A 26,243-nucleotide genomic window follows, 5' to 3' on the forward strand; every position below is an offset into this window, starting at 1 on the left:
GTTATTGCAACCGACCGCCACACACGCCTTCACCATTTTGATTATTAATGTTAACGAGCAGAAAAACACGTCGTAAATAGGAGGAATGTACGTCGTCGTAACAGGTCACCACGATGTGTTGACGGACAATTGGGCGGCACCAGTCAGGAGGGCGGAGTTGTGACGTCACGTGGGTAGGGTCTACACGCGCGCGTCATGCGTCATTACGTAGAGGATGTGAGTGGCTGGAGTAGCCGTCCGATTGCTTTGGAAAAGTGGTGCTTTGAAGAACATCCACTAAGCACGACGACGCAATGTAATCGACTGGAAGTGTCAGATATTTTTGGACGAGAATCCGTTCAATCTCGCTCCTGCTTCGAGTCGTTTGGGTGAACGTTGAAATGTCGAGGCCTGCTTTGTTAGCCTAGCCTAGTTTAGCAGCTAACAAAGTAAAACAACGCGCCTGAGATAAACACGTCGCCCAGCAAGCAAACATAAAGTCCCAAAATGTCAGGTGAGTAAGTTAACTTTTGTTTTGCAAGTACCACACATTACAATTCGAATGTTTAAAGACACAAAATGTCTGATCAGTGCTGTCACGCAGCACCCATTTGTGGCTTTCTATCGTCACTGTTTTTGATGGTCTCGTTCTAATTTTAATCATAATGTGATGTAGAATACTTCAATTAAAATATTCTCATCTAACAACTCTACAAATTCACCAATCGGCAAATGGAGAAACGACTTTTCAGTAACATCCGATAATAGTTGCTGGACACAAATATGTACAAATAAATTTACCCAGACGGGTTTTACGTTGTGATTGGGCTGGAGATTGTCTTTCCCTTAATGCAATGCTGATCGAAAATGGAAAAAGATTTACTTTGTGAACGTATTGTTTTTCCTAGATTCCAGCCCCTTAACTAAATCGAAGTCTCGACGACGTGTGCAGCATTAGCCACATTACGGACTCAAACATCAGTCTTGAAGTCTGGGCTAGTGTTGTATCGGTCGCGAACGAGTCGTTCTTTTTGAACGAATTGTTTGGGTGAACGAGACCGAACTAATCACCTTCTGCACTGATTCGTTCTGGAGTTGCGTTAGTTGTGGAAGGGCTTTGAGCAAGCGGCAGCGTCTTCTGACATCGCACACGACCAATCAGACGCCAGCCTCAACGCGGGCAGGGGAGGGAGCGGAAACAGAATCAGGGCGTCTGTCACTCACTTCCACATGTGGCCAATAAGCAGCCAGCGTGCAAGCAGGGGGCAAGACTGAGTTATGTCACTTCCCGTTCACTTACTCGGTCCTCCGGCTCCCGACCGAGCTTGTTGCTAACTTGCCTTTCCAGTCATGCGGTGAATGAGTCAAAAAATGAAAGGAAATTAGTTTCTCACCTATAGAGCCTACCCACCGACGTCATAAAACCACGTGCTCGCTGTATGGTTCCGCCCACTTGTCCGTCATTTTGTCTCCGTATTAGCATTGGTTTCAATTGATCGAGGAATTTAAAATGCATTTCATGGAAGACCCGGTGCTTTCTGATGCTGTAAACTCACTGGATGTGTTGCATAAAAGGCGTTATGTGGAAAAGCTTCGTTCTATACAGTCGCCAGATCCATATTTGATGCCTAAATCGATGATTTTTGACCGGCTGCCTTCGCCGTCTCTGCCTGACCCTGATATTTACAACTATCTTGTCCACACAAAATCAGCATATTCTCACGAAAGTTTGAAAAACTTTAAGAGCTTGGAGGCTTATAAATGCTACGTTGCTGGTTGGGTGAAACAGGTCCTCGTACACGAAAATTCGGTAGGAATCTTGTGCTCGGACGGTGAGTTACGAAATTTTCAATTCAAAATCTTTTGTTCTTGCTAACATCCACTGTCAAGTCTAATGTATTTCATGTCATTTGTCAATGGAGCTAGGGCTTTTAATGTTTATATGGTTTAGCGATAGCACTCTCACTACATACCCACGTGTATGTTGTCGGCGATTAGCCTAGCAATGATCTTAATTGTGGTTGTCAGCCCAAAACCCTCTAAATATATATTAAATGCATCTTACCAGATATAAAATGACTACTACATAATCTGTGGTAATCGTTTGGAGCCCATTTTTCTCGTCGAATTGCAGCAGCCCATCTCGCTCTCTCCTCTCCGTGTCTCTCGGAATCCGGTAGAACTTCAAGTCTCTCCGTCTATCTTCTCTGTTATTGCAACCGACCGCCACACACGCCTTCACCATTTTGATTATTAATGTTAACGAGCAGAAAAACACGCCGTAAATAGGAGAAATGTACGTAGCCGTAACCCTACCCACGTGACGTCACAACTCCGCTCTCCTGACTGGTGCTGCCCACTTGTCCGGCAACACATCGTGTTGACCTGTTACGGCTACGTACATTCCTCCTATTTACGACGTGTTTTTCTGCTCGTTAACATTAATAATCAAAATGGTGAAGGCGTGTGTGGCGGTCGGTTGCAATAACAGAGAAGATAGACGGAGAGACTTGAAGTTCTACCGGATTCCGAGAGACACGGAGAGGAGAGAGCGAGATGGGCTGCTGCAATTCGACGAGAAAACTGGGCTCCAAACGATTACCACAGATTATGTAGTAGTCATTTTATATCTGGTAAGATGCATTTAATATATATTTAGAGGGTTTTGGGCTGACAACCACAATTAAGATCATTGCTAGGCCTAATCGCCGACAACATACACGTATGTATGTAGTGAGTGCTATCGCTAAACCATATAAACATTAAAAGCCCTAGCTCCATTGACAAATGACATGAAATACATTAGACTTGACAGTGGATGTTAGCAAGAACAAAATATTTTGAATTGAAAATTTCGTAACTCACCTTCCGAGCACAAGATTCCTGCCGAATTTTCGTGTACGAGGACCTGTTTCACCCAACCAGCAACGTAGCATTTATAAGCCTCCAAGCTCTTAAAGTTTTTCAAACTTTCGTGAGAATAGGCTGATTTTGTGTGGACAAGATAGTTGTAAATATCAGGGTCAGGCAGAGACGGTGAAGGCAGCCGGTCAAAGATCATCGATTTAGGCATCAAATATGGATCTGGCGACTGTATAGAACGAAGCTTTTCCACATAACGCCTTTTATGCAACACATCCAGTGAGTTTACGGCATCAGAAAGCACCGGGTCTTCCATGAAATGCATTTTAAATTCCTCGATCAATTGAAACCAATGCTAATACAGAGACAAAATGACGGACAAGTGGGCAGAACCATACAGCGAGCACGTGGTTTTGTGACGTCGGTGGGTAAGGTATATTTGTTAATGTGGAGCCTATCATATGCTGCTCAAACAGACAAAAACACCACAAAAACCTAGCGAGCATGGTTTAGTGTACTACTTTTCTCAACAGACTCGGGACTACATATGTGACGACATACTATCAAATTTACAGTAGTTTAAAACACTTGCGCAGGTAGCTACGAGGCAAGCAAAAGCTGAGCTGCGGTCGCGTGACGCCAGTGCAGGGGGGGGACAACTGCCATTGTATGGAGGCTTCATGGCACCTCATATATGCACAGAAAAAAGAATATTTAGTATGATCACCATAATACTGATTTGCAATGAAACTGTATTACATGTCCATTTTTCCGAGTGTTTAATTGATTTTTTTTTCGTGTCAGAGCGTGTCGGGTGTGGTTGGTTTGACAAATTATGTCCATCCATCCATCATGTGCTACTCAAGCGCCCAAAAACAACGCACGCGGTCACGGGAGATGTCGCAATATTTCTACATTTTTCTTAACAGACTAATGAGAGTAGAAAGGCAACATTGTAAAGAGCAAACCATTATTTCTCGTCAGCATTTGACGATCTGAGATGAGGGGACGACAGGGGAGCTGACCGGATTATTTTATTTATTAATACCAGTGATTTGCATTGAAACCGTCTATCAAAATGTAGTATTGTTTTCATTTCAGAGCAACACATTTGACAACTAGCTATTTACACTTTAGTTTTAACAATAGTTACCAAAAATAATAGTGATGAGCATAAAAACAAAAACACAACAGAGCGTGAGGTAAATATGATGTGTTGGCCGTTCCATAATTAGAAATTAAACTCTCGATTTATTTTTATTTTCGTGACAGCAAGCATGCCGCGGTGGCTGGTAGCAGCAGCATTGTGTATGTGATCAAGATCATGCTAAAGAAAGTTGTGCGCCCCCGACCCCAAACCCCCACTCCACCCACAAAAGGAAAATGTTTAACCGTGTCCTAAATCGAAATGCAAGCACAAGCCATGACTTTGATCCAATAGAAATACGACAGACAACGCGGAACTTCTCCCTCGCTTTTGCAGCAGCGAGAGGGAGACGAGGCTGGGAAAGCAGAATGATATCGTCTGTCACTCATTTCTGAAACTACCACGAGCGGTCAATGAGGAGCCTGTGTGCAAGAGAGGGAGGGACAAAGCAATGTCACTTCCCGTTCAGTTATACTGCGAAGCGGTCTTTGGTGATTCGTTCGGCAGCGTCAGTTCCCGTTCACTAACCGAACGATTCATTTGGGCGGGGAGGTGGATGAGGGGGGCGAACGATTCGTTGAACGATTTGTTTGAACGAGTCTTTTTACTGAATGAACTGGAATGGATTCGTTTCCTCAAGTGAACGACAGATCCTGTCACTAGTCTGGGCACAGGGTGGGGCCCAATCTTTGAGCTTCCCCACACACGGCGGAGCGGCGGACCGTCTTTCCCCGCGGCGATGACTGGGGGACGCCCGGGGGATTTTTCGGCGCATCACGTTTCACGGATCGGTCGAAACGCGCGCGCCGCGGGGTTGCGTCGAACCCGCCACCCTCGGCGTACATTGCCGGGTGCACGCGCCGTACGTCATCTTTCCGCAACGTATCCGTCACGTGGAGAGCACGTTCTTTCAGCAATTTACCTCTTAGATGAATGAAGTATTTTCCCATTTGTTTTGCTTTTCATTCATTAGAATAGAATAGAATAGAATAGCCCTTTATTGTCATTATACAGTTGTACAATGAAATCTCCCTTTACAGTGCAGGACAAGAAAAAAAATCTCTAAGGTGGCTTGCAAGAATAAAGTATGTAGGAGGTAGTCCTATGTTCAGGCAGTGCAAATAATTGAAGTGAAGTAGCAGCAGTTGACAGTGAAGGCATTGGATATTGCACACAATTACACTATCCGGACAACTTCATTCCTTAACCTATTTTCATTTGTCAATATAAATATAGTTTATAAATGGTGTAATATGTACTCGGCCTAGTGCAGTAGCAGTACAAAATGCAGTCTAAATTTTCCTCTTTAAATAACATATAGTCTAGGGCTGCAGCTATCGAATATTTTAGTAATCGAGTAATCGACTGAAAATTCTATCGATTAATCGAGTAATCGGATAAAACAAATATATTTTTAGGTGAAGAGCAATTATATACATGAGAAAACAAAACATTTTATCATTTTCAGTCAATCAATGTCTTTATTTTTGATGTATATTGTTGAAAACAGCCAACAATTGCACCTCCGATGTAACTAGAATTAAAAAAAAAAAAAAAAAAAAAAAAAAAGACTAATTCACTGCTTTCACTCAAAAAACCTTTAGATTAAAAAAAAAAAAAATATATATATATATATATATATATATATATATATATATATATATATATATATATATATATATACACCTAAAAATGCCTTTACGCTTGATAACACACATCACTTAAAAGTTAGGATGTTTTCCCACGTTTTTCAATTGAATTTCTATTTGTGTCAAGCCATTTTTAAGTTCTAGTTAAGTTTTAAGTTAGTCTAAACTAAGTCCTTATAGGATTTTGAGTTTTTGCACTGTTCAAAATAAATGTATGATACAGGCTGTATTGGAGCACATTAGGGACTAGTGCTACTTGGTGTTTTATCCAGCAATGACTACTGAGCTAAAATTGATAGTTAGCATTATTGAGTTTTTATTTGACACCCTCATCACTCCACAACGCTATGTTATGTTAAAGCCTGTATGTAAGACATGTTAGCCACGCATCGAAAGTGGTCTTAATTAATTGAAACCTAGCCCTCCGCAGGGCTAACGTAAGATGAGCTAGTAGTGACAGTAATGTTAATCTTATATATTAGCGCTTAGCGCTCTTTATTAGCGCTTGGCGCTCTACTGCTTTAAGATGGCGGCTGTTTGCTAACGCTGCCCAGACGCGGCCTAGTCTGTCATTGTGCATCTAGTTCAACATACATGTGATCTCTATAAGACTCCTCAGACCCTAGCTGCAACTAACGTAGCATGTGCGGGCTAGTATTTAGCAACGTCCGCGTCGTTTGTAGCGGTTGTCGGCTGCAGTAAGTTTTTTTTTTGTTTTGCTTCTTCCTCTACGCACGTGAAATCAGCGCGTTGTCCCGCATTAAAAGTAGTCCGAGCAAAACGTGATGCTTACAGCTGTCAAAATAAACGATTACTCGAGGTGAATAAAATTACTCGGATCAGTTTTTAAACTCGAGTTACTCGAGTTGCTCGAGTATTCGTTTCAGCTCTAATATAGTCATAGAATACAATTTCATGTTTACTTTAATACCCAGTACTACTTTATATTACTTGCATGAACTATTACAAATATGTTTAGCACAAAGTATCAGTGAGTCAGTATTTATTTACAAAACGATATGCAAGACATAACACACTTACCTTAATGAACACACTAGTAAATGTGAGTAAATAAAAACATGCAAATAATGTCCAAATATAATGCAGTATTTAGTCAGACAAAATTAAACATGACATAATATATACACAGGAAAAGGGTAATAGAATTTACATTTTAGTGGGATAAATGCGTTTACATATTTACAGTTTATTCTACATTTTTTACAAGTGCGGGTTTCCCAGTTTCTGCTGCCGCTGCTCATTCAGCCACTCTTCTAAAGTTTTGCTTCCAATTGGCCTGCCACTGGGGCAACAGGAGTTAGAGCCCAGACAGGGGCAGCTGAGGTCCCACCTGCACCAGGGTATAGAACAATGACCTGGGGGAGTGATGCAGGAGCTGGGGGAGCAGGAGGAGCTGCTGGAGCGATGGTCCGCACGGCAGTGGCACTAGCAGGTCGTCTACCCGGCTGCAACTTAGGAACCTGTCCCGTCCTGCTGGAGGAAGGACAAACTCATGCTGGGGCCCTGATGTGGAGGGTTAGAAGAGACAGGAGCGGCCGGTGGAACATGAGACACGAACTCTACTCACGAGCTACGAGACTGATCCAACATCATCCGCTACACATTAGTCACGTAGCGTGTTTAAACCGTCCTTATTTGGTATAACTACAGGGACACTAGAGTTGGAAGAGACAAGAGCGGCAGCAGAACACGAAGCATGAACTCTACTCACGAGCTAAGAGCCTGAAGGAGTTCATTAATGAGCAAAACGGCAAGCATTACACATTTATTTGTTAACAGAGAAATATATTTTCAAACTTACCGTTCACTAAAGCAGCCGTCCTGTTAACTTGCAATGAAGAAAAGGAGTCGTCCCGATAACTTGCAATGAAGAATGAAGCGACGTCACGACGGCAGTGACAAATCTTCCCACCAGCCCATGTCGCGATTTGCGCGTGCGCGAGAGGTCTGCGCTGATTGGTTTAATTTCCGGCCCCACTTTACTAACTTTCCGCGAGCTCTGCGGTGATTGGTTTATTTCTTCCCTAACTTTCCGCGAACTCAGCGCCGATTGGCTTATTTTGCCCTAACTTTTCCCTAATATTGCTCTAACATCAGAGTGCGCAGGGGCACTCGTTCAAGTTTTGTCGCCTACTTTAGTCTAGCCTAGCTGGCTAACCGCTAACAAAGCTGTAAAGCACGTAGTCAAGCGTGCAGAAATCAAGTGAGAAATATGTTCGCGGGAACTATAACGGCTGCAGAAAAGTTCCAAGAGGAACTTTGTGGAGTGAAAGAGGAGCCCCCACGTTACCAATATTCGACTGTGTGCAAAACAATGCACGCAAAGGTTGTTTTTCCACTGACTGGATGGTTGGTTCACTTTCGATGATACGTATACTGTGCACTAGTGTTCCTCAAGATTTTTGTGCTACGGACCAGTGTGATGTAGGCCTTATTTTCCTGGACCGGTGTTGTACCGAAATCTGCGCTCCGTCAGAAGCTGTGACGAAGGAGGGCGATGTTTCCAATAGACCCTACTCACGTGACGTCACAGCCACCACCCCCCGCGCCATGTTGTTCGTCTACTCGTCATGTTAACGCATTACCACTTCGTAAATTCCTCCTATTATGGCGTGTTTTTCTGCTCGTTAACATTAATAATCAAAATGGTGAAGGCGTGTGTGGCGGTCAGTTGCAAAAACAGAGAAGATAGACGGAGAGACTTAAAGGAAAGGATAATCCAAAGGATTATCACAGATTATGTAGTAGCCATTTTATATCTGGTAAAATGCATTTAATCTATATTTAGAGGGTTTTGGGCTGACAACCACAATTAAGATCATTGCTAGGCTAATCGCCGACAACATACGGTTTCAAATTCAAGATGCTTATTTGTTACACCATCATTATTTTTTGAATAATATTTAGCTGGTAACAAGTGAAAGAAGCTGGCCTCGTCTACGGATCATCGGTTAAACGGGGTGTCCAAACTTTTTGCAAAGGGGGCCTGATTTGGTGTGGTAAAAATGTGGGGGGCTACCTGGGCTGATTTACGTAGAACAATACATTTAAAGAAATTTTAGCAAGCCCTTCTGTGTGTCACATTTGCTTCATAATTTTTTTTTTTAATACATAATTTCATCAGTCTCGTCTTTGCGGCGTTCTCTTTCAATACTCGGGCTCTTGCGAAATACTGCTGCTGTGCTAGCTTCAAAGTTGCTATAATTTCTCGCTGCGTATCTTTCCTGTAATGTTGTCGTTAGGCATGTGCCGGTATGAGATTTTGACGGTACGATAACCGTGAGCAAAAATACCGCGGTTTCACGGTATCACGGTATTGCAATTATAGCTCCAAAATTTTGAGATGTATGGGTTTTTGAAAAAAAAAAACAAACAAAAAAAAAACTTTTTCCCATTGAACAGGTTTTTTTTTTTTTCAGAGCATATTTGCAAATTGGAACATGAATATAATGTGAAAATAAATTAATGTGAAAATAAATAAATTAACAAAAAATAACAAATATTTTATATAAAATTAAAATAAATAGAACCTAGACTATACCCACAGCCACAGCTCAAGTTGCTCAATATTAGAGCAAGAACAAAATAATTGCTATAAAAAAAGTAAAAACACTTCTAAATAAAATTAAAAATATATACTGTATGACTTTTTTTGAGGGGGAGAAGCTGAAGTTTCGCCATTTTCAGCCACTGTCAACTTTCTTCTTCATGATGTCATGCCTTTGTGTTAAAAAGAACAAAGAATTCATAAGTTAATAAGTTAGTTAAAAATGTATAAGTTAGTTAAAATGTAAATATTGTTGAGGAAAGGTTTCTTCTAAAACAAAAAGTGAGGAGTGAGACCTCCTTTCGCAATTAGCGATCTTTGACGCAATCCTTTTTTTTTCTCCCCCCCTTCATTCAAGCTTGTTTCTCACTCAGCGGCTGTGAGACATAAAACGTCGACAAAGCTGCTCTCCCAGCTTAGCCTAGGCTAACATTCGTCTTTGTAAGTTTTAGTTACTTTGTATATTGAATTTGAAAGGAAAATGTATGTTTTGTTTTTGGCGATCTTTTTCATGGTGCTACTGCTATCCTGTTGAACCTACTCACATGTGGAAAAATACAATTGTATAACGTTTTAAATGTATTCATTTGTATATTTCACCACGATTTGAGAGCTCAATAAATTGAAGAAAAGTACGCCTTGTGTTTGGAGGGTTTGTTTTTGGGTTTGCTGGCTGTTTAGCAGAATAGAGTCACTAACACTCACGGCAACAAACAGGGGAAGGGTGAGCGCTGCCGCACCAAGCCACTTCGGCTGCATTTTGGCACATGAAAAATAGCGAATACCGTACTAAGGTATGACGGAAAATTTTAGTGGTTTTGAAACCGCGACGTTTTCACACCACGGTAAACCGTGAAACCGGTAACCGGCACATGTCTAGTTGTCGTACATGTCAGCGTTTCTTGTTATTATCGCGTCACATCGAACTCTTTGAAAACAGCGACTGTCTCTTTGCAAATGAGGCAGACACAGTTGTTGCGTGTTTTATTGAAGAAATAGTCCAATATCCACCTATCCTTGAAGCGTCGGCCATCGCAGTCAACTTTTTCAGGAATGAAAATCTCTTACCTTTCGGCGAAATTCGCCGTTTTGAAGTCAAAAAGGGCGACCTACGTGAATTGCGTAGATCCGAGGAGAAATTATTTTTGGGAGGAGGGGGGGTCGGGAGGTTTTATTTAATTATTATTATTATTATCATCATGTGATTAACTTAGTACGTAAACTGAGCACTTAAGAGCACAGTCAGCAAATCCTTCTAGATGCTTCGCTGACGAGAACCAATCATCGGCCCAAGCTGCGTTCCATTATTCCAAACGCGCGCACTGCTTACTGTACATGGAGTGCTCGGAGAGCCTTTCGTTGCATTGCAAAGCTGCGAAAACAAAAAGCAGGCCTTATCCACACCGGGGCAGACCAGAGCGCAGCATACACACTTGCCTGTATTTGCCAGCAGATTGAAGTTGGTGAGTAATGGTTTCAATCGTTTTCACATTTTGTTTTCAATAGTTACTGCCATTCGTTGCAGCTTGCGTTGAACACTGCCAGAGCTAGCCAAATCTCCCATGAAAAAAAATAGCTCCCGTTAAATTGGCGTCAAGCTTGTGTATTTAGCGGTAATACAAACGAAGAAACGCACTGTTGAGTCAAATTAAGCGGCATGCTCTCGGATGGAAAGGGGCGCCTCACATCGCTCCCGTCGTCCGCCGGAGACGCGTTATTTTCGGCTTGGATTTGAGCTGACGGCCGGTGTCGGCACAACAGCGGCCCGACGAGTGGTGGGAATGAGTCCTGCTTCTTAAAGCTTTTCAGAAATACAGGGATCCCTCGTTTTTCGCGGTTAATAGGGACCAGAACCTGCCGCAATAAGTGAAAACCGCGAAGTAGCGCCCCCCCACATTTTTTGTGCGTGTTCAATGCATTTATTCAGATTTTACATTGGAAAAAAGATACATATATACAAGACATGTTTTTTCACTTTTTTCACCCAAGTATCATTTATGAATGGTTTTCAAGCACTTCAAAATGTAAGAATTATGATGTTTTAAACATGTTACTGCCCCACCGAATTATTTTTAAACAAGAATAAAGTAGTAAGAAAATGCTTGGCTTTATTAAATGCTTCATAGTGAGTCTACTCAAACCCTCTCAGGCTTTGGTAAACGGTGATTGACACGTGTGCAAAGTTTTTTCTTTTTATATATATTTTTTTGTTTGAAGCAACTTCTTTGATTGAATAATAAAGACACAAATGTCCTAGCCAAAATGTGGCCCAAATGCAAAACAACATTACTTCAATAGAAAAATTTGTTTCAATCAAGAAAAATAGTTTTCAAATGCTTTTTTTGTCTCAAATTTATTTTTGCAATCAAAAACAATTTTTTTAATTGAAGTGACTTTTTGGGGATTAAAAGTATATACTGTATTTTTATTGTACCAACTTTGTTTTTGATAGAAGTAACTTTGTTTTTTGATTGAATAATAAAAACACAAATCTACCTCCATCGTTATTGAGAGAGAAAGAAATTAAGAAAGCTTTAAAACTAAAAGCCACCGGGGAGTCTGTTTTATTTAAATATTTATATTTCATTACATAGACATGCGTCGTAGGGAAGGGAGATTGAGGGATAAAAAAAGGAGTTAGATGAGGCTGCTAAAGGCAGTGGATACCTCATCAGCTGGGTGAATAGCAGACCTGGTAAGAACAAGTTTGCAAGGATAGTCGGGTATTAAATACAATTATAAACACAATTACAATGTTATTTTTCTATAAGATTTTTATGTCATTGCTTTAGTAATCATTAGGTGCTAGAGTTGTTAAGTATGGATAATAATTAGGGCTGTCAAAATTATCGCGTTAACGGGCGTTAATTAATTTTTTAAATTAATCACGTTAAAATATTTGACGCAATTAACGCACGTTTGCCCCGCTCAGACAGATTTAAATGTCAGTACAGTGAAAGGCCAACTTGTTAATTGTGTCTTATGGCGTTTTTTCGCCCTCTGCTGGCGCTTGGGTGTGACTTGCAAATGTTATCTGGCGTAATGTCGCCCTCTGCTGGCGATTCGGTGCAGCTGGTTATTTGGGTTTCGGCGCGCTTTTCTGACGTGATTATATGTCGACGCGAACTCACACTAATACAGTGCTATTCAGACCAGCTAACGTCTGCATCCAGTGTTCAGTGGCAGTTCTCATAGCCTCATCACACTGTTTGTGTCTAATACATGCATCGCTTGTGAGTTTTATTCCTCCTTTGTTTAAGTTCATGAGCATCATAATGTTATTGGTGATGTGTATTTGAATTTGTTCACATATATGGTGAAATGCAGTTACATTGTTAGATGCTTGTGAGCTAATTGGCTAGTGCTACTGCTCAAATGGACACGTGTGTGTACATTAATGTTATTTTGTGATTTATGCAACTTATTGACACATTGCCTTGTTATTTTCAGTTTTACAAAAATACAAGAAACGTGCTCCTGTCAAAAAGAGATGACTTCAGTTTGATTGAAAATTTTACAAATTTTATTAAAACGAAAACATTAAGAGGGCTTTTAATATAACATTTCTATAACTTGTACTAACATTTATCTTTTAAGAACTACAAGTCTTTCTATCCATGGATCACTTTAACAGAATGTTAATAATGTTAATGCCATCTTGTTGATTTATTGTTATAATAAAGAAATACAGTCCTTATGTACCGTATGTTGAATGTATATATCCATCTTGTCTTTATCTTTCCATTCCAACAATAATTTACAGAAAAATATGGCATATTTTATAGATGGTTTGAATTGCGATTAATTACGATTAATTAATTTTTAAGCTGTAATTAACTCGATTAAAAATTTTAATCGTTTGACAGCCCTAATAATAATGAAATAATAGTTTTAAGAAAACTGTGCTGTTGGTGGGTCAGTGACCATCTGATGTGGTTTGTTCTCAGATGAACAAGTTAAGGAAGGAAGTTTTGATGCAGAGGTTGAAGGAAGAAAAGAGGCAGACTGACTGAGTCACAGCCAGAAAGTGTTGATGACAGTTTTGATTTCTATTCACTGTTGCCCCCTCCCAATTAAAGTATGTCACAGCCGCAGCCAATTATTATCTAAAGCTGGTTAAAATTGAAGTTATGTTGTTTTAAGGTGTATTAAATACTTGTTCATGTGCTCCTTTTGATCTACGAGCACCGGCCCCTCCACCGGTCTCTGCACGGCCCTGCTGAAACACAGTGTGGGTCGACAGAGCTCAATATTTTGTTGGGGTGTACAGTGTACTGGAACATATTTCCTCCACACCCTTCTCACCTTTTTAACCCCTGACCCATTTTCATGCCTGCTTTTTTCTTTTTTTGATTGTCGCCATTTTAGAAATCACACAGGGTAATGTTGCTTAGAGTGCTGCTCTTAATGTTTTTCAAAGTTTCGTGAGAATAGGCCGAATTTCTGTGGAAAAGATAGTTGTAGATATCAGGGTGGCACATGTCAGGCAGAGAGGGCGAAGACAGCGGGTCGAAAAATATCGATTTAGGCATCAAATATGGATCTGGCGAATGGATAGACTGAAGCTTTTCCACATAACACCTTTTATGCAACGCATCCAATGAGTTTACAGCGTCTGAAAGCACTGGGGCTTCCATGAATTGCTCTATAAACTGAACGACTAATTGAAACCATTGAGAATAGGGCTAAACAGAGACGGACAATATGGCGGCCGGATACAGCGACACGTCATTCTGTGACGTCGGTGAGTAGGGTCTATAGACCCTATCGTCACAGAATGACGTGTCGCTGTATCCGGCCGCCATATTGTCCGTCTTTGTTTATCCGTATTCTCAATGGTTTCAATTTATGTCCTGCCCCTTACAAGTTAAAATTAGTCATTTTACAGGTATTTTTTTTTTATTTTAAAACTAGGTTACGAGTATCTTTTTAGGCTCATAAAACTCGACAAGAATATGACAAAACTTGTGCACTTGTAATTGGTAATTTTTAACCCGTAGTGAAGAAAAAACACCTGTAGAACAAACAAAAAAAAATACTTGCAAACAGCAAAAAACAACCTGTAGAACAATTTATTCCTTCGAATTTTTTTCATGTTGGAAATACAAGTGTTTTTTAGTTAGATTGGGTCATTTTACAGGGATAATTTTCATTTTGCAACCTCACTTCTTTTGGCACTATTCTATCTCCATACCCCCCCCCCCCCCCCCAACTACATCTCCTCTCAATGGTGTACCGCAAGCAACACGTCACTTCTGCTCATTAATATTCATGACATGAGCTACTGTTGCTAAGTAGGGACAAGTAACCGTTTGTCCCTAATAGGAAATGAATGGAAATTGTGTACGAAGGAGGACCATCATTGATACCCTCCATCAGGAGGGTAAGACACAAAAAGAAATTTCTCAAAGAGCAGGCTGTTCACAGAGTGCAGTTTCAAAGCATATCCACAAAAAGTCTGTTGGAAGGGAAAAATGTGGCCGGAAACGCTGCACAACCAAGAGAGATGACCGCAGCCTTAACAAAATTGTGAAGAAGAGCCGCTTCCAGAATTTGGGGGAGCTTCAAAGACAGTGGGCTGAAGCTGGAGTCCAGGTATCAAAAGCCACAGTTCACAGACGTGTCCGGGAAATGGGCTACAATAGCCGTATTCCCATGGTCAAGCCACTTCTGAACTCAAGACAACGGAAGAAGCGTCTGACTTGGGCTATGGAGAAGAAGCACTGGACAGTTGCAGAGTGGTCCAAAGTCCTCTTTTCAGACGAAAGCAAGTTTTGCATTTCATTTGGAAGTCAAGGCGCCAGAGTCTGGAGAAAGGCTGGAGAGGAGCAAAATCCAAGTTGCTTGAAATCCGGTGTGAAGTTCCCACAGTCAGCAATGGTTTGGGGAGCCTTGTCAGCTGCTGGTGTTGGTCCACTGTGTTTCATCAAGTCCAGAGTAAATGCAACTGTGTACCAAGAGATTTTAGAGCACTACATGCTTCCATCTGCTGAAAAGCTCTATGGAGATGAGGATTTCATTTTCCAGCATGATCTGGCACCTGCCCACAGTGCCAAAACCACCAGTAACTGGTGCACTGACCATGGCATCACTGTCCTTGATTGGCCTGCTAATTCCCCTGACCTGAACCCCATCGAGAATTTGTGAGGTATAGTTAAGAAGAAGATGAAAGACACCAGACCTACAAATGCAAATGAGCTGAAGGCCGCTATCGAAGCATCCTGGGCATCAATAACACCTCAGCAATGCCACAGGCTGATTGCCTCCATGCCACGCCGGATTGATGCAGTAATCCGTGCAAAAGGATTCCCAACCAAGTACTGAGTGCATCAATGGACATTTTCAAATGTTTGATTTAGTTTTGCTGTTATAAAATTGTTTTTTTACTTGGTCTGAGGAAGTATTCTAATTTTTTGATATAGGATTTTTGAGGTTTCTTAAGCTGTAAGCCAAAATCAGCAATATTCAAATAATAAAAGGCTTGAAATAGTTCAGTTGATGTGTAATGAATCCAGAATGTATGACATTTTTGTTTTTTTAATTGCATTACAGAGAGTAAAGAACTTTATCACAATATTCTAATTTCCTGAGACAGTCCTGTATACATTTTGGAATAAATAAATGCTGAAATAAATCACATGGAAATAAATAAAATGTGTAATATATAAATAAAAGAAATAAATACATAAATATTGAAATGAAAAAATAAATATTGAAATTGAAGCATTTTAATGACACATTTAATCATGTATTTAGTTTTGCACATCTGGACCGCCATATAAAGCCGTCGAGTCGCACACGAGAGGAGAAAAACGCCAGCATCTCGGTGTTTACAGTGAAATAAAATGAGTTATTTTCTTCATCACAAATTGTTGCGACATGTTTTGGTCTTCAATTATATTTTGAAGGTCTTAAAAAGCATTCAATTGCACATTTAGAATGGTGCAAGAACCATGCAACAGATTTATTCATCAATTGGTTGTTGAAGCCTTGGGCTCAGTGGGTTAGAGTTGAGAACCCTGTTCAGAATAACTTTCACTTTCCATGGATTACATTCAAAATGGAAACTCTGTCGAGTCTGAAGTTTTGACATGTGTTAGGCATTCATTTCAGAATGCAAACGCCATCATTTGCTGCCCTACTCACATACGCAATATATGGCTTGGGCTCTTTTATGCTTTTATTCCTTTTTAATGTATTCTATGAGACTGTTTTTGGTGATGTCTTCCTGATTTTACTGTGGTGTCAATCACTTTGAATTAATTTATTTTGGATTGAATAACAACAAAACATGAATAAACAAAAAAATGGGCAAGGAGGAATTTTTTCCAACAGAAAACAACTTTGGGGACACAAGTTTGCAAATGAAGAAATAAGATTTGTTTGTGGTCTTGCAGATCTGTATGTCAGCCAAGCCCATTGTCTTGAGCACCAGGAGTCTTTATGCGTCAAGGGGGAGTCACCATACATCCAGGAGGAGGAGGAGTCCGTTCACATTAAAGGTCATCCCAAGCATTTTTTTTTCTTTAGATGAGGCAGAAATCAAATATGGTACCTTCTCATAAGTACAAAAATGTCTTTCAGTCTAATATAGTGGATTTGCTTTATTAGTAGCTGTGCAATGGACTGGTGAACCGACGTAAGGTTTGCGTCACGGCATTGACTTGACTAATTGTTTGCAGATAGATTTCTTTGTAAACAAATTTGCTTTGTTTGAAGTAAATACATGAGGTAGATATATAACGCGCTATTACAAGTGTGTAACAGACACACTGAGTAGCGCAAACAAGTGTGTAACGCTGTGTCAAACACACTGACGGCAAACATCTGGTCACGCCAACAACACCAAATAAAATGGAACATTTACTCGTAGGGGTGTGACAGTTAAAGGTGTGAAATTTCCGGTTCTTAGATTATTCGCGATTCGGCCACTGAAGATTCGAGAAGGATTTACAAACATCCAAATTCCAATTATTTAAATATGCTAAGCAAAGTTGAACTAAAACACAGTCAGTGCGGTCTTCAGGATGGACTAAGGAATGGAACGAGAGTGAACATCCATCACAACTCATGCCGCTTGATAAAAAAAACCCGCCGACGGCCGCTACAAACAATGCCCAGTTGCTACAAACTTCACCCACGTTGCTAATAACTATGCCTACATAATGCTACGGTATATATCACATGGAAATAGAACTAAATGCGAAATGACAGACATCTTAAAGCTATGTTGTAGCGAACCTAATTAACTTTTTTATCGAATTTACTCCTAAATCAGCAAAATCAAATCTTTAAAGGATGAAACAGTCTTAAAACTTTCACATGTCGAAAGTAGACAGAAGGGAACTAATGCAATTACGGGAGCAACTTTAACGGTTAATTCATTAATTCAAACATTAGATTAATTGAATGTAGTTTAAACCTGCTGATACAGAATGGGGACTTGAGTATTTTATTCACTGTTTTGAACTGTTAACTTGATACTGAAATAGTACTTCATTTAAGCCCGAGAGGATTTTTGTACTGTTTTTGTAACTAATGTACGAAACATTAGAAGCAGCTAATAGCTGGGCTGGGTGGGGGGGGTGTGTGCATAAATAATCGATTTGTAATCGAATCATAGCATCTGATATGCAATCAAATCATTAGATGCCCAAAGATTCCCACCTCTAGTGAAAATATATCAAAAATGCGACATATTGTGATACTTCGTAGCCCCAAAGTTTATCGATATGCTCTCACCAAGAATCGAAATATCCTATAGACCCCACTCACCAACATCGCACAATGACGTGTCGCTGTATTGTGCGTCATTGTGTGTCCGTATTCTCAATGGTCTCAATTTATCGTTAAATTTATAGTGCAATTCATGGAAGCCCCGGTGCTTTCAGACGCTGTAAACTCATTGGATGTGTTGCATAAAAGAGGTTATGTGGAAAAGCTTCGGTCGATCCATTCGCCAAATCCATATTTGATGCCTAAATCGATATTTTTCGACCCGCTGTCTTCACCCTCTCTGCCTGACATCTGCTACCCTGATATCTACAACTATTTTGTCCACACAAAATCAGCCTATTCTCACAAAAGTTTGACAAACTTTAAGAGCAGCACTCTAAGCAACATTACATTACCCCGTGTGACCCTTTACTTCCAATTTTCTAAAATGGCGACAATCAATAAAAAAATTTAATAAAGGTGACTGCGACGCGTCAAGGATAGGTGCATATTGGACTATTTCTTCAATAAAATACACAACCGTGTCTGCCTCATTTGCAGAGACAGTCGTGGAAGATAGGCAACGAGAAATTAAAGCAACTTGAAGCTAATTTAATTTCACAGCAGCAGTATTTCGCAAGAGCCCGAGGGTCGAAAGAGAACGCCACAAAGGCGAGATTGTTGAAATTATGTATTAAAAAAATAATAATAAAGCAAATGTGACACACAGAAGGCCTTGCTAAAATTTCTTTAAATGTATTGTTCTACGTAAATCAGCCCAGGTAGCCCCCCACATTTTTACCACTCCAAATCAGGACCCCTTTGCAAAAAGCTTGGACACCCGTTCAACCGATGATCCGTAGACGAGGCCAGCTTCTTTCACTTGGTAGCAGCTAAATATTATTCAAAAAATAAAGATGGTGGAACACAGAGGTTGCGCTAGACTTTTTCGTTGTCTGTCATTTTGACTGACAGGGTCATAAAAATCCGGTCATAATCTATTTTTACCCGTCAATTAAATTTTTAAAATGATAATAATGACATTGTGGTGACCCTTTGTTTGGCATAATTCACCTTCCGTACTTGTGTGTCCATTTGGCCGAGCGCGTTACCGGCTACGACAGTCCCGTGACGGAGACACTTAGGAGCCGCGCGCGGTCCCCTCACTATCCACTCGCTCTCGCTATATGATTGGCCGAAGAGTCGAAATGCTCTCCCGTGAAATGCCCGTTTAAAAATGTTCCCGTTGTTACTTCTTGCGTTCGCTTATAAGTGCCCATTTAAAAAGGAAAAGCGATGGATCATACTACACACAGAGCGTATTATTAACAAATGTTAAAGTTGTATAATCATATAGCGAGAATAAGGAACGTCACTGACAAGCGCAGGCCCCCGCGAGTGGATAGTAAGGGGTCTAGGATAGTGCGTCTACAGCTAACAAGACTCTTAACATTGCATACCGCTTCAACATATTCATGAGTATTTAGTTTTCATTCATTTTAGATTAATATTCTGTCCGAACAAGCTTAACAGAGAATCCACATCGTGCCATCACACATCAAGCAGATGAATATGTAACTTTTTCTCCGCAGTGACAAAAACAGCTAACTGTGGCCCCAGTAGTTAGGTAGCCTACCATATGTAGCATATGGAACAATGAAATTAACAGTTCACCTGCTGTGGCCTGAACGTAGTCTCACACTTTCCTCCTGGTGCGCATGGACTTGAATTGCGTGCCCGCTTGTGCAGTCCCTGTTTTTTCACCCCTTTTATCAACACCATCGTCGTTTTGGGGCTTTTTGAAGAAACTTCGGACACTCAGTTGCCTTGACATTTTTCAGAGTAAGGCCAACGACATCATGCATCAAGAGAGACAATAGCTAATTAATAAGCTCACTCGCCACCCTGTGGTCTGGGGTGTGAATTGCAACCGGTCAAAATGACGGATGGATTTCAGTTTTTTCCGTCACCGTTTTAAAAAATCGGTCAACGACGGAAAATATTCGGTTAACGCGACCCCTGGCGGAACAAATAAGCATCTTGAATTTGAAACGGTATGTTGTCGGTAGTGTTGCACCGATACCATTTTTTGGCCCCGATACCGATACCTGGCTGTGCAGTATCGGCCGATACCATACCGATACCACCCCGTTTATATATATATATATATATTAGGGCTGTCAAACGATTAAAATTTTTAATCGAGTTAATTACAGCTTAAAAATTAATTAATCGTAATTAATCGCAATTAATCGCAATTCAAACCAGCTATAAAATATGCCATATTTTACTGTAAATTATATAAATATTCTGTAAAATAATTTGTTGGAATGGAAAGGTAAGACACAAGATGGATATATATATTCAACATACGGTACATAAGGACTGTAGTGGGCATTTGACTCTACTGTCATTTAAATCTGTCTATGCTGTCCTCACTCCGAAGCGTCTACTTTTTCCAAAGCTAGACAGCCAGTGAACGACGCCTTAATAATCAGACTTCTTCCTTTTTCATCTGATTTATTAATAAAATGGCCTCAAACCACTGTCCTCTTTAGACCGTAGTGAAACTACAAAAAAAAGTACACAAGCATTGCATTAGCAACAACGTTAGCTTAGCACGCTATACAGGTTCACTAAACATAAACAAAAAGCGTCTCATACAAAAAATATAACATTTCGCTTACTAACATAATATGTACATTCTTTACAACAACCATGCTTACGGACAAATCTTGTCCAAGGATCATATAAGCACAACATTACAACGTAGGCATCAGCCCGAGACGTCGTGCAGCCATATTGAACTGGCAAGAAAGCAATAAACCATGTCGCAAAGCGACCACAAGAGTTCGCTGTTAGACAGCACAAAAAACCTTGCTGTAAAACTTACCAAAAGGCAGAATACTGTCTGAGCGGGACATGTGCGTTAATTGCGTCAAATATTTTAACGTAATTAATTTAAAAAATTAATTACCGCGCGTTAACGCGATAATTTTGACAGCCCTAATATCGAGTTTGTAGTATTGAGCTCCGTCGACCTGCTGTCACGGACTCCTTTTGTTATTTCTACTATCCCGCGATCGCGTGTTATTTTTTGTTTGCAATCATTAAACCCTTACCCCCGCTTGTTGTCCGCTTCGAGGTCCAACCTTGTTTCCGCATTTGCGGACGCTAACAATTATAAGTAATAATAATTGACCACAGCATCCCGTCTCTCGATTAGCCTCCTTTTTTCGGGATGGGGGGGAGTCCCTTATTTCTGTTTCTGAAAGGTGGCAACCCTACTTTGGAAACAGTTCCCAAATTACTGGAGCATTTTTTTAAGTAAAAGACAAAGTAAAGTTGACGTAGTGAACTTAGCAAAGATTGTTTCACCGGTCCAGCGCCCTTCTTCTGGATAGCATTCCTGCTCTTGCAGGCTCAAACTCGTTGTGTTCGTTCACGTTTCGTCTTCAAATGTTTTATCAGGTTCGAAGTATTGAAACTGGCCGATTTACCTCCACATCTCGAAACTTTCAGGCCTTAAATCCATTGATTTTAATCGACGGGATTTGTATTTTGAAATATTTCCTGACCGCCGCCATTTTTCCTGGTTTATGTTTCCCTTCATATGAAAAAGCGCCCTTTTCATTGGTTGGGAGTGGCTATTGGCCCGTTCTCATTGGTCTTGAGCAGGCCAATAGCGATAGCTGCTTGGTGTTCTCGTGTCATCACACAACACAGAGACAGAGTGTAGTGAGCGCCAGGAGAAAAGAAAGGCTGCGGTCAAATGTTATAATAATGGACCGGTAAATGGTATCGGCGCCGTCTTTGTTGGTACTCGCCGATACCACCGTTTCGGGCCGGATCGGCGCCCCCTGCCGATGCTAGTATCGGTATCGATGCATCTTTAGTTGTCGGCGATTAGCCTAGCAATGATCTTAATTGTGGTTGTCAGCCCAAAACCCTCTAAATATAGATTAAATGCATTTTACCAGATATAAAATGACTACTACATAATCTGTGGTAGTCATTTGGAGCCCAGTTTTCTCGTCGAATTGGAGCAGTCCATCTCGCTCTCCTCTCCGGGTCTCTCGGAATACGGTAAAACTTCAAGTCTCTCCGTCTTTCTTCTCTGTTTTTGCAACCGACCGCCACACACGCCTTCACCATTTTGATTATTAATGTTAACGAGCAGAAAAACACGCCATAATAGGAGGAATTTACGAAGCGGTAATGCATTAACATGACGAGTAGACGGACAACATGGCGCGGGGGCGTGGCTGTGACGTCACGTGAGTAAGGTCTATTCGCTCTAAAATGCGAATTCTTATACAATTATTATAACGAATAAAGGCAAGTTTTTCTGATAAAACATTTAACTTCTGCATTTTAGACACTACTAGCATTCACTCATCGTCCGCTCGCCATTACGAACACATCGGCAGTCATACATAAGCATACATATCGATTAACATATTTCTGAATTATATTAACACACAGTACACATCACAATCATCCTAAAATAAAGCAATCCACAGTCAAATTATAGTCTTTTTCTCACCTGAAACAAGAAGAAAATACTTTTAACAATATCTGTCTCGCATTACAGCACAGACGGGTCATTTCTTATTTGCTCTAAAATGCAGATGCTTATTTCCCATGCACGCCAAGAAGCGAAGGATGCCCCCTGCTGGTTTAAAACCGTAAGGACAAGTCTTTTCAGGCTGAAACTTGTGTGAATATTTTCCACGAACAACGAAATAAGATGAAACATTTTAAACATAGGGTGAATCAATCTGTGGACAAAACAAAATATTAAAACAACTATTTTAATATTATTTAATATGTATTTTTTAATTTAAATTATTTAAATTATTATTATTGATATAAGTTATTAAAAATAATTCAGAGACTTATTGTACTTTAAAAGTGTTAAAATTACATAAAATGCACATATTACTTGTATTTTAATTTTTAAACACATTGTATGGCTTTCACAATGTTACATTTAAAAAATACGTGGTGTTCATGTCTCTCTCGGCCAAAAAGGTTCCCGACCCCTGGTCTAATCATTTTGAAATGTTTTTTAAACATAATATCAAATACAAGATATACACAGGCATTGTGCAGTGACAATAGAAAACATTTAGTTCCAATCAAATGCTTATTTTCAACCAATTGGTATTGGAAAAACACATTATTGTGTTTACCAGTGATTCATTGCTTCCAACTGACAAGTTAGCTACGTGCACAACACTGCATTCAGCCAGTTGTGTGGTTTTGGCACATGCGCCATTAGAGGATCGATTAGTTTTCCCCGAGACCGACGTGACAGCGTTAAACGCTTTTGATCCGTAGCCGTAAACTTAAAATTGTCCACAGAGAAGATTCCTAGTCGTGGAAAAGAAAGTTATATTCACGCACTCGCAAAAAAAAAAATCCATCAGAATTGGTTGGTTGCAGATACAAATGCCTAAATATAAACACAAATGCGTAAATATGAGAAAACATTTTTTTATATACGAACACGAATGTGTAAATACGAGTACAAAGCTTCGATACGCCGTGTTTTAATGACCTCACCACTAGGCTTGTCGCGATAACAAATTTTAGTGTGCGATAATTTATCTCATAAATTATTGTGATATGCGATATTATTGCAGCCCCCAATTTTTCTTTTAAACCAATTTACAATAACACAACGAGAATACATTATAGATTCAGTGTTTCCCACAGGATTTTAGGAGACTGTGGTGGGAGGGTCTCTGACCATAGGATTTTTTGAAACTGTGGTGGTGGACTGCATCGGAGTCGGACAGCCACACCATGTCGTGCCACGGCGAATTTTTTATATTTTTTTTCACCATTTTTCCCCCCAAGAAGAACCATAACAAAGATATATTTGAAATATTTCATTAGCTAGGCTAATGTTATAGCTCTCAGCTACGGTACATGTATGTAAAATGCGTTGCTGATTACAGCTACGTTACCCTATGTAATAATGCGACTTTTTTTTTCTCGTAGCAATAGTACGACTTACATCTCATAGTGACTCAGGGTTGGCAACCCAATCTGTTGAAAGAGCCAATTTTGACCCCCCCCCCCCCCCCCCCAAAAAAAAAAAAAAATGATACAGTATGTCTGGAGCAGCAAAAAATTAAAAGCCTTGTACAAGCCTTATAATTATCAATACTAGCTATATTAGCCTACTATAAAAATGACTAAGTTGGCTAGAAATACATAATTAGCCTTCATGATTAAATGTTTATTTTCCCTGCAGTGGATCCTATAGCGCACCACGTGACTACTCTGTTGTACGATGACACCACAAGTCTGACTTCATTACCATATTAATGAATTGAAAGAATGTTTGTATCATGTTTGTCCTCCTAGAAATCCTATTAAAACAAAAAATATATTTCCCTCCCCCATCTTTTTCCATTAAAAAAAAAAAAAAAAAGCTCCGAAGCAGCACTAAAGAGCCGCATGCGGCCCAAGAGCCGCAGGTTTCAGACCGCCGTCGTAGCCCTCCTTTTTATTTGACCCTCATAAGTACTACATTACCACAACAATAACAGTCCTTCTGTCAACTGACCCATTTACAGAACTGGGGGAATTCTAATGGCCGTGTAAAGAGTTTTTCTTGATTCGGTGAGAAGGTGAATAGTTTTTTCCCCGTTGTTCGTGAAATAAATTTCCACACAAACGCACATCGAGGTACCATTAACTTAGCAAGGCAACAGTCATTTTTCGAGTGTCCCAGAGCTCGCGAAATTGGGGGGGGGGGCGCATTTATCCAACTTTCGTCAGCCGTAATGGCGTACCGCACGCAGGCTATTTTTAGACCGTGACGTCGCATCGTAAAGCGGAAGTAAAGCCGAAGTGGGACATTATAGACCCGCCCTCGCATAGACCCAACGTAAAAAGTGCTACTTTTCGCCGGTAATCTTTCAAAAACCAACATGCCGATCACGCATTGCTTTTTTGGAACTTGTAGAAACGACTCTAGACATCACGACCATGAAGGATGTTTTCTTCATACGTTCCCGGAAACCAAAAACTCGGGAGGAAAAAATGTGAAGACCGAATCAACTTGCGCGGACTTTAACACCAGCTCGGCGAATCCATTCACGTTTCATATGCAGTAAACATTATGTTGGGTTGGCGTGGTCTTTCAGAGGACAATGAGGTAAGCCATTTTTATATTTTTAACTTATTTTTTTAGCGTAACGTTGTGCCGTACTGCTTCTGTCTGACAATGAATGACCCGAAAAGAATTATAATGGTATCTGACTGCCACTGTTACCGTTTCTGTTATATATATATAAAAACAACTTTAGTAAGGGGGGAGTGTAAATAAATTATAGGATTAAGATGTGTTATCAATGAAAAAATAAAAGTGTTCGTTGGCTGTCACTGAGTAGCATTTGCGATCGCTACACAAAGCTAACTAAATTACCCCCAAGAACGGTAAGAGACGTAGGACAACCAGAGGATATGTAAGAAAGACAGGGCTGATGGTAAAGGATAGCTTGTTGAAACGGGAGAATGTCATTGTCAGTCGCGTCGATAAAAAAGCTAAAGCTATGCTTAGGTCGGCTCGTTTTTTTCGTCTTTTTCAGCCTTAGACACTAAAGCCATCTCTTTAACTGAATATTTTTATGTTCTTCCACATCTATGCCAGTCAATTTGGCACCAGGCACATCATTTTCGGAGAGAATTGGTAGGTTTAGCGCTGTAAACGTCTCCTTCGTACACGAGTTCCATTCATTTCCTATTAGGGACAAACTATTATAATGCCCCGGATATGGGGAAGAAGGAGAGAAGTCTGTATTTGCTTACCCACTTGATTGTGGTAACAATAATAAAGAAAAACAATAACAAAATAACAGCGGGCTGCTATGACATGCGACCGCTATCTCTCGCTATCTCGCTCGTTCTCCCATTCTTCCTACTCGTTCCCCTTGCGTCTCTTAAATAAATAAATAAATAAATAAAATACTACTCTAAAATGCTGCTCTCGCTCGCGCGGGTAGTAGAGTGGAGTGGGCTACAGCTGTGTAATCGGCTGACTGACGCGTCTGATTAGTATCTTTTTTTTTTTTTTCGGCGTGGGGGGGGGCAACGAGACCAATGAACGAGACTGTGGCGGGCCGCCACAGTCTCGTTCATTGGTGGGAAACACTGAGATTAATAGATCAAGTATACCCATTTAAATGCGGTTAATATTTACTCTTAAATTCAAAAATACTTTTTCAGAAATCACAACTAAAAACAATAGACCATGTCTCTTAAGTAAATGACAACTATATTAATACCGCACACAAATACAGAATAA

The 26,243-nt window shown here is 40.2% G+C and overlaps 1 protein-coding gene across 2 annotated transcripts in view; it reads left to right on the forward strand.

Annotated features, from left to right (window-relative positions):
* Positions 1 to 209: 209 nt before the first annotated feature.
* The window catches only part of LOC130928526 (oocyte zinc finger protein XlCOF6-like), a 42,979-nt gene continuing 16,945 nt past the window's right edge, over positions 210 to 26,243 (forward strand). Inside the window, exons 1-2 of one of the 2 annotated variants that reach the window (XM_057855207.1) lie at positions 210 to 493; positions 16,603 to 16,707. In XM_057855207.1, coding sequence (XP_057711190.1) covers positions 487 to 493; positions 16,603 to 16,707 — 112 coding nt within the window. In that variant the 5' untranslated portion in view covers positions 210 to 486. The remainder of the gene's footprint in view (positions 494 to 16,602; positions 16,708 to 26,243) is intronic. The other variant, XM_057855208.1, reaches the window with a different exon arrangement.

Source organism: Corythoichthys intestinalis, chromosome 13 (genome assembly GCF_030265065.1).
Source record: "Corythoichthys intestinalis isolate RoL2023-P3 chromosome 13, ASM3026506v1, whole genome shotgun sequence".
Taxonomy (NCBI): domain Eukaryota; kingdom Metazoa; phylum Chordata; class Actinopteri; order Syngnathiformes; family Syngnathidae; genus Corythoichthys; species Corythoichthys intestinalis.